At 36.1% G+C, this 15633-nt stretch overlaps 1 protein-coding gene across 1 annotated transcript in view; it reads right to left on the minus strand.

The window, feature by feature from the left end:
* CCDC88A (coiled-coil domain containing 88A) overlaps positions 1–15633 on the minus strand; it is a 114397-nt gene that overhangs the window by 77599 nt on the left and 21165 nt on the right. The window contains exons 3-4 of the mRNA XM_052648821.1: positions 6722–6830; positions 1325–1394 (exon numbers count right to left, since the gene is read on the minus strand). Coding sequence (XP_052504781.1) covers positions 1325–1394; positions 6722–6830 — 179 coding nt within the window. The remainder of the gene's footprint in view (positions 1–1324; positions 1395–6721; positions 6831–15633) is intronic.

The following is a 15633-nucleotide window of genomic DNA, read 5'->3' on the forward strand; positions in this document are numbered from 1 at the left end:
TGAACTACTTAGTAATCTAATCACAATAATATGCACAGCTCTTACATCTCTGTGTAGTCTTCCTTGACCCAAATACCAGTGGTCTCCAACCCTCACTAATTTGCCAACTTTAAGAATAATCAATAGCTCCATATTCTATAAGTCTTAACATTTTTACATCTATTTTGCATTAATTACTACATGATCCAGTAATCTGTTTATCACCCACCAAAACATAAGATCCTCCAGAACATAAACCATTTTCTTTATATTCCTGGTCCCTCTAACTTGGTTTAAGTAAATCCTAAATATATGTGGAACTGAAAACAATTCCATAATACATACAACACTTTTTCATTTTTATTTGTATATTTAAACATTCCAGAATGTCTCAAAAGAGCACCTAACCTCCTAATTCACCTCCATGTAATTGGTAGTTTCCTCAACAAAACCAGCTGCTTGGATTTAGTTTTTATTTTGGTTTTATCTTTGTTTTGACTGAAGGTGGGAATTGGAGAAGATATACTTGATTTGGGTTACATGAAGCCTGTAAGAATTAAGTCCTTTGTTGAAACTGTTAGGTAGCTGTTAATTTTCCCAATTGTTCAAAAATTAAAACCCTGAATATGTCACAAATAAAATCTGGCAAAGGGCAGAAACTTTGAAGAAAATAATTTAAATGATCTAAGAAACTATTTCTCATTTTCTTCCACTCAAAAGTAGTTTAATATAAACTAGAAAATGTGTGTGCATGCTCAGTCATGTCCAGCTCTTTGTGGCCCCATGGACTATAGCCTGCCAGGCTCCTCTGTCCATGGGATTCTCCAGGCAAGAATATTAGAGTGGGCTACCTTTCCTTCTCCAGGGCATCTTTCCCACCCAGTGATCAAACACTCATCTCTTACATTTCCAGCATTGACAGACATGTTCTTTACCACCAGCGCCACCTGGGAAGCCCAAAGCAAACACCCGAACAGAGTGAACAGAATCCTAGAAGTCACTTCAAAATCACTTCTTTTCAAAGCTTATATTTTTCTAAGCTTTTAACTACTGTACTTATCTTCCATACTTATCCTTAAGGCACTAAAAATCATCACAGAAAAGTATCAATTTGGTAGGGTCAGAAAAACACTGGACTTAGTAGTGCTTGTCTGATTTCACTACAACTTACAAATATTCTGTTCATTTTCTCTATACAGAATGGATTATCACCTCCAATTCTCCCTACAGACTGATGAAAAACGTAGCGTGTTAGTGGAAATAAGCAAGATCTTAGTTAGCATTACAACATTACACAAAGATGGTATTACATTTATTATCAAATTATGCTAATTTTAATACTTACCAGAAAAGGGATTTTTGCCAATGATTAAGACATTTGGCAATGACATCATGATCAACTGCTGCAAAGTCTCCTATAAAAAGATACACAAAGGTTGCCGTATGAGTACAGCTGACAGGGTTATTACTCAACAAGCTATAACTTACTATTTGCACATCTCTTGGGCATGCTATACCTACAATGCTGCTGCTACTAAGTCGTTTCAGTCGTGTCCGACTCTGTGTGACCCCATAGACGGCAGCCCTCCAGGCTCCCCCGTCCCTGGGATTCTCCAGGCAAGAACACGGGAGTGGGTTGCCATTTCCTTCTCCGAGGTATGAAAGTGGAAAGTGAAAGTGAAGTCGCTCAGTCGTGTCCGACTCTTCGCAACCCGATGGACTGCAGCCTACCAGGCTCCTCTGTCCATGGGATTTTCCAGGCAAGGGTACTAGAGTGGGTGGCCATTGCCTTCTCTGATACCTACACTGGTATACTGCAATTAAAAAGCTTACAAAATGTGAAAAAAAGGTAACTAAAGTCTTAAATCTTTTTTAACAATAAGTTAATGACTTAAATAACTATAATTATAATATTAGATGTCCATAAAACAATAATGTCCAAGTTGAACTGAATTTTAGGTATTAGATAATTAAACAAGCGTCTTCAATAAAAATTCAAGTATGTGTACTTTTTGTTGTTTTGTTTTTTACTACTTCTAAGAGAACTAAAAAAATCAACTGATAGTAAAATTAAGAAAGCTAGTTAGTTCATTAAAAATCCTATCTTACGATCATTTTCATAAAAGTGGATGATTCTTCCTCACTGAATCATTATTTATCTCCTATCAAAAACAGATGTTTCACTCCCTTTGATTTCTGTCAAACTTTTTGTGACAAGAATATATACAAATTTTGATGGTAGAGAATGATTCAGAAAGAACTGAATGCTTCCGAATTACTCATTTTATTTATATACCCAAGATGCATCTTTTGTTCTTTGAGCAAATGAAAGAACACACCACATCTATCATTACAACCACCAACAATGACCATTAAAGGGTCTGGGAAGAAAGAGACTACAGATTGATCACTGTAATGTGGTAATACCGAATCTCTGCAATATTAAATACTAATAAGTGCTTAACTATTGGGCTTTCACTACACATTCAGACATACTAGCTGCTGAGGAATAATTTTGTTATTTCTTTCTGAATCATTCTTTACTTTAATACTATGACAAAGAAGCAAATAACCATGAAAACCTAATTTGTATTGCTTTTAAAAAACTGTGATTTTCACTATAAGTGTTTTCCTATAGTCAGAGAACAGCATGATACCGAAGGCTAGTTAGAATTGATCTTTTATCTATAATTTGTTACAGATATATACTAATTTTCTCAGTATTATATTCACTAGTTCTTAAAAAAACTAACACCAAAAATATGCACACATTTAAAGAAAAGTACATATTTAGCATATGCTGAACACAATAAAGAATACAGATAAAATATTATGTAAATATTGTTAAGAATATTAAAAATAAGTGTCAAAAACTGCTACAATCACTTACTCCAACAGATGATACTGAGTTTGGGAGTATTTAATAAGTGAATTTTCAAGTTAAAAGCAAGTTATCTCAAGATAAAATACGCTATAGCCAAGTATATAACAGCTAAATGGACTTAAATAAATGTCAAATTAATTGTAACTTTTAGCTTCCTTGTTCTTATTTTTTTCTTATTTTTTATGATTTTCTTGAGTATATAGTTCTAGAATCCTTTTTGTTCTTTGAGAGAGAGAAATAAAAGCCTGCAAAACACTGAGAGAAAAGTAATTATTAACCTATAACTACATACCCAACAAAACTATCTTTTAAGAGCAAGGATGAAAGAAATGCATTTTTAGACAAACACAGATAAACATTACTATCAACAAGCCTTTTCCACACAAACAACTAAAGGATGTACTTCAGGAAGAAAGTAGTATCAGCGCAGATCGGAGATACAACAGAAAACATGTAGCGGAAAAAAAGGAAACTATGTGACTTGATCAAATTGATTTATGTAACAGTATGCTCAATATTTAATTAATGGGGTTTAAAAAGAACTAAAATACAAGATAAGAAGAGCTTAAAAACAGTAGCAGGGAATGGCTGAAATAAGCCAAATTGGAAGTGGTCAAACGGGAGATGGCAAGAGTGAATGTCCACATTCTAGGAATCAGCGAACTAAGATGGACTGGAATGGGTGAACTTAACTCAGATGACCATTATATCTACTACTGTGGGCAAGAATCCCTTAGAAGAAATGGATTAGCCATTATAGTCAACAAAAGAGTCAGAAATGCAGTACTTGGATGCAATCTCAAAAACGACAGAATGATCTCTGTTCGTTTCCAAGGCAAACCATATCACGGTGATCCAAGTGTATCCCTCAACCAGTAACGCTGAGGAAGCTGAAGTTCAACGGTTTTATGAAGACCTCCAAGACCTTCTAGAACTAACACTCAAAAAAGATGACCTTTTCATTATAGGGGACTGGAATGCAAAAGTAGGAAGTCAAGAAACAGGCAAATTTAGTCTTGAACTACAGAATGAAGTAGGGAAGAGCCTAATAGAGTTCTGCCAAGAGAACGCACTGGTCATAGCAAAGACCCCCTTCCAACAACACAAGAGAAGACTCTACACATGGATATCACCAAATGGTCCACACTGACTGACTATATTCTTTGCAGCCAAATATGGAGAAGCTCTATACAGTCAGCAAAAACAAAACCGGGAGCTGACTGTGGCTCAGATCACGAACTTCTTATTGTCAAATTCAGACTTAAATTGAAGAAAGTGGGGAAAACCACTAGACCATTCAGGTATGACCTAAATCAAATCCCTTATGATTATACAGTGGAAGTGAGAAATAGATTTAAGGGACTAGATCTAATAGACAGAATGCCTGATGAACTGATGAAGGTTCATGACGTTGTACAGGAGACAGGAATCAAGACCAACCCCAAGAAAAAGAAATTCAAAAAAGCAGAATGGCTGTCTGAGGAGGCCTTACAAATAGCTGTGAAAAGAAGAGAAGCAAAAAGCAAAGGAGAAAAGGAAAGATATACCCATTTGTATGTAGAGTTCCAAAGAATAGCAAGAAGAGATAACAAAGCCTACATCAGCGATCAATGCAAAGAAATAGAGGAAAACAACAGAATGGGAAAGACTAGAGATCTCTTCAAGAAAACTAGAGATACCAAGGGAACATTTCATGCAAAGATGGGCTCGATAAAGGACAGAAATGGTATGGACCTAACAGAAGCAGAAGATATTAAGAAGAGGTGGCAAGGATACATAGAAGAACTGTACAAAAAAGATCTTCACGACCAAGATAGTCACGATGGTGTGATCACTCACCTAGAGCCAGACATCCTGGAATGTGAAGTCAAGTGGGCCTTAGGAAGCATCACTACAAACAAAGCTAGAGGAGGTGATGGAATTCCAGTGGAGCTATTTCAACTCCTGAAAGATGATGCTGTGAAAGTGCTGCACTCAATATGCCAGCAAATGTGGAAAACTCAGCAGTGGCCACAGGACTGGAAAAGGTCCGTTTTCATTCCAGTCCCAAAGAAAGGCAATGCCAAAGAATGCTCAAACTACCGCACAATTGCACTCATCTCACACGTTAGTAAAGTAATGCTCAAAATTGTCCAAGCTAGGCTTAGCAATACGTGAACCGTGAACTTCCAGATGTTCAAGCTGGTTTTAGAAAAGGCAGAGGAACCAGAGATCAAATTGCCAACATCTGCTGGATCATGGAAAAAGCAAGAGAGTTCCAGAAAAACATCTGTTTCTGCTTTATTGACTATGCCAAAGCCTTTGACTGTGTGGATCACAATAAACTGTGGAACATTCTGAACGAGATGGGAATACCAGACCACTTGACCTGCCTCTTGAGAAACCTGTATGCAGGTCAGGAAGAAACAGTTAGAACTGGACATGGAACAACAGACTGGTTCCAAATAGGAAAAGGAGTACATCAAGGCTGTATACTGTCACCCTGCTTATTTAACTTATATGCAGAGTATATCATGAGAAACGCTGAGCTGGAGGAAGCACAAGCTGGAACCAAGATTGCCAGGAGAAATATCAATAACCTAAGATATGCAGATGACACCACCCTTATGGCAGAAAGTGAAGAGAGCTAAAGAGCCTCTTGATGAAAGTGAAAGACGACAGTGAAAAAGTTGGCTTAGAGCTCAACATTTGGAAAACTAAGATGATAACATCCGGTCCCATCACTTCATGGCAAATACATGGGGAAACAGTGGAAACAGTGGCTGACTTTATTTTTCTGGGCTCCAAAATCACTGCAGATGGTGACTGCAGCCATGAAGTTAAAAGACGCTTACTCCTTGGAAGGGAAGTTATGACCAACCTAGACAGCATATTAAAAAGCAGAGACATTACTTTGTCAACAATGGTCCATCTAGTCAAGGCTATGGTTTTTCCAGTGGTCATGTATGGATGTGAGAGTTGGACTATAAAGAAAGCTGAGCACCGAGGAATTGATGCTTTTGGACTGTGGTGTTGGAGAAGACTCTTGAGAGTCTCTTGGACTGCAAGGAGATCCAACCAGTCCATCCTAAAGGAGATCAGTCCTGGGTGTTCATTGGAAGGACTGTTGCTAAAGCTGAAACTCCAATACTTTGGCTACCAGAGGCGAAGAGCTGACTCATTGCAAAAGACCCTGATGCTGGGAAAGACTGAAGGCAGGAGGAGAAGGGAATGACAGAGGATGAGATGGTTGGATGGCATCAGTGACTCAATAGACATGGGTTTTGTGGACTCAGGGCATTGGTGATGGACATGGAGGCCTGGCATGCTGTGGTTCATGGAGTCACAAAGAGTCGGACACGACTGAGCGACTAAACTGAACCGAACTGAACTTCGGTCATAATACTATTGCATAAAAAGAGTAAGCTGCTGATTACTCTTGGCCCTTGCTATGAAAAGAATAAAAGGTACAATTTCAAGAGCAGTTTCCAGAAAAAACCAACGTAGGGTGAAAAATTTTAAACCAGTAGATAGAAAGACATGTAGAAACAATTATAAATGGTATAATTTCTCCAAAATAATAAAACAATGCGAAACTGATTTGCACCTAAAGTGTTTCACTATACAAATTATCAGGAAATTTAAAAAATCATAAAACAATAATTATTTGTACATTTAATAATTATGAAGTACATGTTTATATCTTTCACACTCCATAAGAAACAAACTGTGTTATGACTACTCTACCCGCAACAAATAGACCAATACCTGGCATATAATAAGCCTTTAGTATATATTAGGTGACTAATACTAAACTACACAAAAATGTGATTATGAAAGCAGTTATTAAAATATTAGATTAAAAAAAGAACTACTTACCTGGTAATAAAATTTTATCTGTCTCACCAAAATGGACAGATTATGAATTCGAAGTGAAGCATCATTGTTGACTTTTTTATTTACTCTCTGACTCTCTGATTTAGGATTACTGTAAGAAATAAGAAAAGGAATACTTTAAAAATTATATTGAAATATACCTATCAATTTATAGATGACTAAAAATAATCATATAATACATTTTTTCTATAAACAAACTGTGTATTCATCTTCATTGATAGATGATCCAAAAGGACACATGATTATTTTGACATGTATTCTGTAGTTTTAATTAATATAAATGTATCTGCTATTTCACAGACAGTGGTAAAATATAAGTCAGATGTTGCACTTCATTCTCATTTTGTCTCATTTTTTCTGAAATGAGTAACTTATTTTCTTTGAATATATATACTTCCACCACCCAAAATAAATCTATTTAAATCAATAATGTAAATTTGGACTAATAATCAATAAATGTTGTTTCTTCTCAGTGGCAAACGAGGACTATACTTGAGCAGGCAATGTCCCAGAGAAATTAAAGAGTGAAGTGATGACACAAGATATCACTTTCATCTTGGATAAACTCTGCAGATTTAATAAAAGCAAAGGAATGAATGATTGTGAAGTAGCAGAAGCTATAAAAGAATAAAAGATAGGACATGGTTAAGAAAGAAATTCAATGACACCAAAAGCAAAGGCAATGAAAGCAAAAATAAACAGGTGTGACTACATCATCCTAAAAAGCTTCTGGACAGCAAAGGATGCAGTAAAAGATGATAAGGTAAATAACTGAATGGGAGAAAATATGTACAAATCATTTATTTAACGGGGTTAATGTTCAAAGTATACAAAGTACTCATACACCTCACTAGTGAAAATGATTTTAAAATAGCCAGAGGAACTGAAGAGGCATTAAAAAAAAAAAACCAAACACCATACAGATGGTCAATGGGTATATGAAAAGGTGTTCAACATCACAAGAATCAGGAAAATGCAAATCAGAACTACAAACAAGTACTACCTCATACCTGTTGGAATCACAGTTATTAAAAGACAAGGGATAAGGGTAGGTGAGGATGAGGAGAAAATGACCCCTTGTGCACTGCTGTTGAGAATACATTGGTGCTACTGTGAAAGTTTCTCAATAACTTAAAAACAGAACTACCATATGATCCAGCAATCCCATTTCTGGGTATAAAAACCAAAGGAATAAAAACAAGATCTCAAAGAGATAATGGTGCTCCTATACTCACTGCAGCATTATTTACAATAGCCAAGATATAGAAACAACCCAAATGTCCTACAACTGATAAGTGGATTAAAAACATATGAAATACACACACAGACACACACAGACACATACAGATAAGAGGGACTTCCCAGGTGGTACTAGTGATAAAGAGCCTGCCTGCCAATGCAGGAGACTTAAGAGACACAGGTTCAATCCATGGGTCAGGAAGATCCCCTGGAGGAGGACATGGCATCCCACTCCAGTATTCTTGCCAGGGGAATCCCAAGGACAGAGGAGCCTGGTGGGCTATGGTCCACGTGGTCACAAAGAGTTGGACAAGACTGAGGTGACTTAGCATGCACACAGACAGAATATTCTTCAGACATGAGAAAGAAGGAAATCTTGCCATTTGTGAAAATATAGATGAAATCTGAAGGGGTCATGCTAAGTGAAATAACCTAGAAAGAGATGGAAAAATACTGTATGTTCTTTACACGTGAAACATAAAAAAAAACTCAAACTCACACAGAGTGAAATAAGTCAGAAAGAGAAACACAAATCCACATATATATGGAATTTAGAAAGACAGTAACAATGATCCTACATGCAGGGCAGCAAAAGAGACACAGATGTAAAGAACAGACTTTTGGACTCTGTGGGAGAAGGCGAGGGTGGGATGATTTGAAAGAATAACACTGGAACGTGTATATTACCATATGTAAAATAGATGACCAGTGCCAAGTTCGATGCATGAAACAGGGCACCCAAAGCCAGTGCTCTGGGACAATCTGGAGGGACAGGGTGGGGAGGGAGGTTCGGGCAGGGCTCGGGATCGGGGGACACATGTATACCCGTGGCTGACTCATGTCGATGTATGGCAAAAACCTTCACAATAAAGTAATTATCCTCCAATTAAATAAAATAATTTTTAAAAGAATGTCAAATTCATAGAAATAGTAGAAAAACACTTGCCAGCATCTGGGGATGGGAGAGTTGCATGGAAAGAGGGAGAGGTTGGTAAAAAGGTTAAAATTTTAGCTATAAGATAAATAAGGCCTGAAGATATAATGAAAAACATGGTAACCACTATATTAAATAATTGAAATTTGCTAAGAGTGTGGAACTTAAATGTTCTGACACACAGTTAAAAATGTGAGGTGACGGATGTACTACTTAATTAGATGGTGGGAATTCATTCACATGTACATATACATAAAGCCACCACTACGTACACTTTAAATAATTACAATTTTGTCAACTGTATGTCAATAAAGGTGAAGAAAATAAAAATTTTTAATTAAAGTTTTTTTTTTTTTAAAGAATAGGAAATTTACGTAAATGCCAGAACATCAGCAAAGATCTAGTTCCTCATTAGGACAAGGAGGTCAAGCTAGAAAAAGACATTGCCAGGTGAAATGTCCCTATGCAAGGGCTGAGTGTGTAATATCATAAAGCAGGAATCTAAGAAGTTGCTGGGACAGAGTACTAACCCATGGTTACAGACTCTAAGTGCAGGTCCCTCCACACGAGAATGCAGAGAAGACTGACACTTACCCAATAGAGAATAGGAACTGAACGGAAACTTCTCATTCCTTAATCCCTCCCTTTTTTACACAGTCTATTGTACCTGATGCCTTCAGTTCCTTCCCTAGACAGCACTCTATGGTGCTTTATTTCAGCAATTATTTTGTGGGTTACATTTATCAGTATTTACCATATCAGAAAATGAAACAGAAAATTTCACAGTTGTTTACTTATTGACTCATTAAAAAAAATAAATAAACCCATTATATGCTTATAAACACCAAACCAAAAAAATTTTTATTGAGAGGACTGGCACTGTTTTACTATTTTTAAATATCTCTTTGATATCTACCTTAATGTTAAAAAAAGGGGAGGGCTGATGTTCATCTTTGCTTCTGCATTCCATCTACTGTTTGTGTTATTTTGGTTCATGTATATGAAGAAATAAGAGGCTTCCCCAGTGGCTCAGTGGTAAAGAATTCACCTGTCAAAGCAGGAGACATGGGTTCGATCCATGGTATGGGAAGATCCCACATGCTGCAGAGCAACTAAGCCCATGTGCCACAACTACTGAGCTTGCACTCTAAAGCCCTGGAATTGCAACTGCTGAGCGCATGTGCTGCGACCACGGCAGCCCATGTGCCTGGAGCCCATGCTCTGCAACAAAAGAAACCAAGACAGTAAGAAGCCCACACACCACGCTCACTGCAACTAGAGAAAAGTCCATGCAGCACCAAAGACCCAGCACAGCCAAAAATAAATCAATAAAAAATTATATATATATATCAAAAAAGAAATCGGCCTCACACAGACGTTTAGTTAAAAGTAGACAGAGCCTAGGGACTCTCTGAAAGGACCCTCAAACTATACTGTGAGAACTGCTGCTTTACTTCAACTATTCTCTTGCCAGCACTCTCAACACTAACCCTGTTTTTTTATCACATTCACACTGTCAATCCCTGATACTGGATCAGCTCAACTGTGTACACTGAGATTGCCCATAGTACTAGATGAGAAAATAATACAATTAAAACTCAGCTAAAACATCATATAGGTAGAAACAGCATCAAATTTGCCCTTTGCCATAAAGAATTAGAAACTGGACAAAACATACAAAATAACTAATTTCAGACTTTGAACAGCAAATAATACAAGACTATAATCTCTAGCAAAGCTCTAATGAAACAGTAAGTACTTTCCAGAATGAGACATAAGGAAGGGTAGCCCATGTCTCACTGAACTTAGGGAGACAAAGTTTGGACTTTAAGGGAATTAAAAAACTGAAACTTTCAGAAAAGAAAACCAGAGACAAGGAAGCTATACAAACAAAGAGCTCCCAAAATATGCCCTTAAGATTTTGACTAAATACTAAGTTGTACATATGCTCCCTAAAACTCCAGGAGGCTGAGCAGAGGACAAGTACAGAAAAGCTGGAAACTAGATAACACCCAAAGCTCACAGAGTGCAGAGAGAAATTTAAGTTCTGACCAGTCAGAATAAATACCTAGGGCATCAGTAGAGTCCTCAGGAGAATCATGTCTTGGCAACTAAACTAGCAGTTGAGTAAAAGCTATTCCAGAAGGTCCTTAGAAAGCTTTGCAAACAAGCATTGAAAGGCTCAAGCTGGGAATTCTCTGGCAGTCCAGTGGTTAGGAATCTGCACTTCCACTACAAGGGACAAAGGACTGAACCCTGGTCAGGGAACTCAGATCCCGCATGCCATGTGGTGGGGCAAGAAAAAAAGGAGAGAAAAGAAAGGATCAAGCTGATTGCAAGTAACTTGAAAACCTGCCAAAACAAACTTCATCACTGCTTAAAGAACAAGATCTAGACCCCACCATGTAATAATCACAATATCCAACATAAAGTAAAAAATTACTAGACATGCAAAGAAGCAAAACAAATAAATAAATGTGATTTGTGAACAGGAAAGAAAATGGAAACAGTTAACAGAAACAGACCCAGAAATTAAGAGACAATGGACGCAGCAAACAAGTATTTCAAAAGAGCTACCATGAATATACTAAAGAACTTTTAAAAAATAAACATTATATGAAAGAAAAGTTAACTACTTTTATTTTTTTTTAAATTTTATTATTTGTTCTAACCCCTTGTTTTGGCTATCTCAGGAATTCCTGTTATCTATATACTGCATGTTCAATGCTTTATAATGTATCCCTCTCTTTTACATCTTTTTCCTTTAAAAAAGAAAAATATCCTAGTCTTATATTTTATTTTGATTTGCAAAATTTTCCCTTATCTCATCTTTTGAGACATTACTTTTGCGTGTGTGTGTGCTCTTTATTTTTTATTTTTTTTTACTTTACAATACTGTATTGGTTTTGCCATACATTGACATGAATCTGCCACGGTTTTCATGAGTTCCCAATCCTGAACCCCCCTCCCACCACCCTCCCCATAGCATCTCTCTGGGTCATCCCAGTGCACCAGCCACAAGCATCCTGTCTCCTGTATCGAACCTAGACTGGCGATTCGTTTCTTACATGATAGTATACATGTTTCAATGCCATTCTCCCAAATCATCCCACCCTCTCCCTCTCCCTCAGAGTCCAAAAGTCTGTTCTACACATCTGTGTCTCTTTTGCTGTCTTGCATACAAGGTTATCATTACCACCTTTCTAAATTCCATATATATGTTGTAAGTATACTGTATTGGTGTTTTTCTTTCTGGCTTACTTCACTCTGTATAATCGGCTCCAGTTTCATCCACCTCATTAGAACTGATTCAGATGTATTCTTTTCAATGGCTGAGTAATACTCCATTGTGTATATGTACCACTGCTTTCTTATCCATTCATCTGCTGATGGATATCTAGGTTGCTTCCACGTCCTGGCTATTATAAACAGTGCTGTGATGAACATTGGGGTACACGTGTGTCTTTCAATTCTGGTTTCCTTGGTGTGTATGGCCAGCAGTGGGATTGCTGGGTCATAAGGCAGTTCTATTTCCAGTTTTTTAAGGAATCTCCACACTGTTCTCCATAGTGACTGTACTATTTTGCATTCCCAACAACAGGGTAAGAGGGTTCCCTTTTCTCCACACCCTCTCCAGCATTTATTGCTTGTAGAATTTTGGATCGCAGCCATTCTGACCGGTGTGAAGTGGTACCTCATTGTGGTTTTGATTTGCATTTCTCTGATAATGAGTGATGTTGAGCATCTTTTCAAGTGTTTGTTAGCCATCCGTATGTCTGCTTTGGAGAAATGTCTGTTTAGTTCTTTGGCCCATATTTTTAAAAACCCAAATGGAACTTCTAAGGCTAAAAAATATAATATCTGAAATGAGAAATTTATTTGTGTAATAGAAGATAAGAAACTATTACAAAAGATCAGTGAATTTGAAGACACACACACACAAATTCAAAAAACACAGGGAAAAAAAAAAACACCTGAAATGAACAAAGGAGACTAAAGGAGCTAAGGGGCAACAGATTAACAAAAAAGTTGCATGGACAATACAGTTTTTTTCCTAAACCACCTGAGAATAAACTGATGGTCTGATACCCAAGAATCCACACACATTTTAGTATTTATCTTGTACAAACACATGTAACTATCAAAATTGGGAAATTAACAATCATGTAATTACTATCATCCAATCTTTAGAATTATTAAAATTTGTTCCAATTACGAATGGGTTTATAGGAAAAGGGTCTAGCTCAAAACCACACTTTGCATTCAGTATTCTGAATTACAATCCCTAGTCTCTTTCAGTTGGAACAGTTTCTATCTTTCCTTGAAATTCATGACCTATGTACTTTAAAAAATTATAGGCCAGTTATAGGCCAATTTTTTATAGAATGTCCTTCAATTGGGTTTGTCTGATTAAATTGTATACTGCTCATAATTAAGTTCAGGTTACACATCTTTGACAGGAGAAATGCAGAAGAGATGCTCTGATCTTCTCAGTGCATGCTAAGAGGAGGTACATGATTTCACTTTATCCCATTACTGATAATATTCACTTTTATCACTTGATTAAACTGGTATCTGCCAGTTTTCTCCATGGTAGTCACTATTTTCCTTTTGAAATTATTTTGTGAAGACATACTTTGAAACTATGTCAATAATCTGATTTACATCTATCTTTAATTTATGTATGTTTACATCAGTATACTCTTATGATTCCTCATAATTATCAGTGATCATAATCTATTAATATATAACTTCTTTTATAACTATCTAGATTGTCTTTTCATTTTGTTGACTGTTTCCTTAATCGCACATAAATCATTGATATGATCCACTTTTAATTTTTACTATAAAATCAGTTTAATTTTCTTTAGGAAGGGCTTTTATTAGCTACATTCATAAATTCCTTCCAGTTTTTGCTGTTAATATGAATGTAATTTTTAAAAATATATTTGCTAGTAGATTACTGATATGTAAATACAGTAAATTTTTGTGTATTTCTCTTATCTTTAGAAATCCTGTTTGTTGGTGCTCTTACAGGTTCTCTAGAATGTAATTTATAGTTTTTGCATATTGAAAATCAGTGATCCCAACACCAATTACTAAAGAGCTTATTGTTTTCCACTGATCTCTATGATTATGCTAGATTTCTATCTAAGTGTGCATGTAAGTGTGGCTATACTTTTGGCATCTATTCTGTTTCTTTAACCCATCTGTCTATTCCTGTGTCATTAAAACCCTTTAAATATTACTATGGCTTTATTGCCATCTTGATTCTATTAGAGCAAGTTCTTCTCCTTTGTTTTTGTTTTGTATATTGTCCTGCTTAGTCACACTTGCTGCTCTTTTCTATGAGTTTTAGGATATTTATTAAGATTCTATGAAAAAGTTTGTTGAGATTTATTGGGATTTTATTAATAAACTAATTTGATACATTCACATTAGTAAATTTTTTAAATTTATGCACAATGGTATTTACATATTTAAGTCGGCTTTTTTCCCTTGGGTTTTTGTTGGTGAAATGGGTTTGTTTTCTATCACACTGTCTTCTTGGTCACTGCTAGTGTGTAATAGGAAAACTGTAGTTTTTGTATATTACACTTCTGCTTAACCACCTTTTAAAATTTAGTTTATTCAGTTCATTTCTTGGATTTTCTAGCTGAAAAATGTAAGTAAATGACAATTTATCTCCTTTCCAATTGTACATCTCATTTCTGTTTTTTACTTACTGTATTAACAAATAATAATGGAGATAAGAGCTATCCTTATTTTGTTCTCAAATTTCATGAGACTGCTTTTAATGTTTTGCCATAAATACCTAATGTTCACTGTCATTTTCTGATCAACACCCTCCTTCAAATTAAGTTCCCTCCTAATCCTATTTAATATCTTAATTGGTGAATTTCTCAAATATCGACTTCCATGTGATTCTTCTCATTTAATGTGTTAATGTAGTGAATATTACATTGTTACATCTTTAACACTGAATTGTCCTCACGATCCTAGACTATTACTCCATCAGCCCCACCCCATAGTGTAACTACTGTTCCCATGTTTGGTACATCATTCTATTATAGGTCTTCCAGTACTAATTGCCTTTATGCCTTTTACTTTCTCACCAGAATGTAAGTTCCCTGACAGCAGGGACCTTATCTTATTATTCTCTACAATCAGCATATATCCTAAGCAAATGTTTGAATAGGTAAGAACAATAAATGATCTGAGACCAAGCAAAGAGTTTTTTTTTAATATAATTTTATTTATTTTAATTGGAGGCTAATTACTTTACAATATTGTATTGGTGGGGTTCAGGATGGGGAACACATGCATACCCGTGGTAGATTCATGTTGATGTATAGCAAGCAAAGAGTTTTAAAAATTGTTGCTTACTATTAAGAGTTACGAGATGACATTCTCCAAGCTACAGTCATTTGGCAGACTTGAGTAGACACTCCCTACTAAGGTTTGTGTCCCAAATATCAGTTGAATAACACAGTTCTAAACCACAATTTGAGACATACAGAACAAGCAAGAATAATAGAAAAGTAAGTTAAATTTCACTTGTGACTGACTTATTCTTAAAGCAAATAATGAACAATGAATAGCCCAAAGCAAAAGGATGTATAAGTGGAAAAGTAGGTCTCTTAGATGAATGTACCAACCAGAACTAGTTATCCACAAAAACAAGGAGACTATATCACAGAAGTCAGATTACGTGCCATGG

Source organism: Budorcas taxicolor, chromosome 11, assembly GCF_023091745.1.
Source record: "Budorcas taxicolor isolate Tak-1 chromosome 11, Takin1.1, whole genome shotgun sequence".
In the NCBI taxonomy this organism is placed as follows: domain Eukaryota; kingdom Metazoa; phylum Chordata; class Mammalia; order Artiodactyla; family Bovidae; genus Budorcas; species Budorcas taxicolor.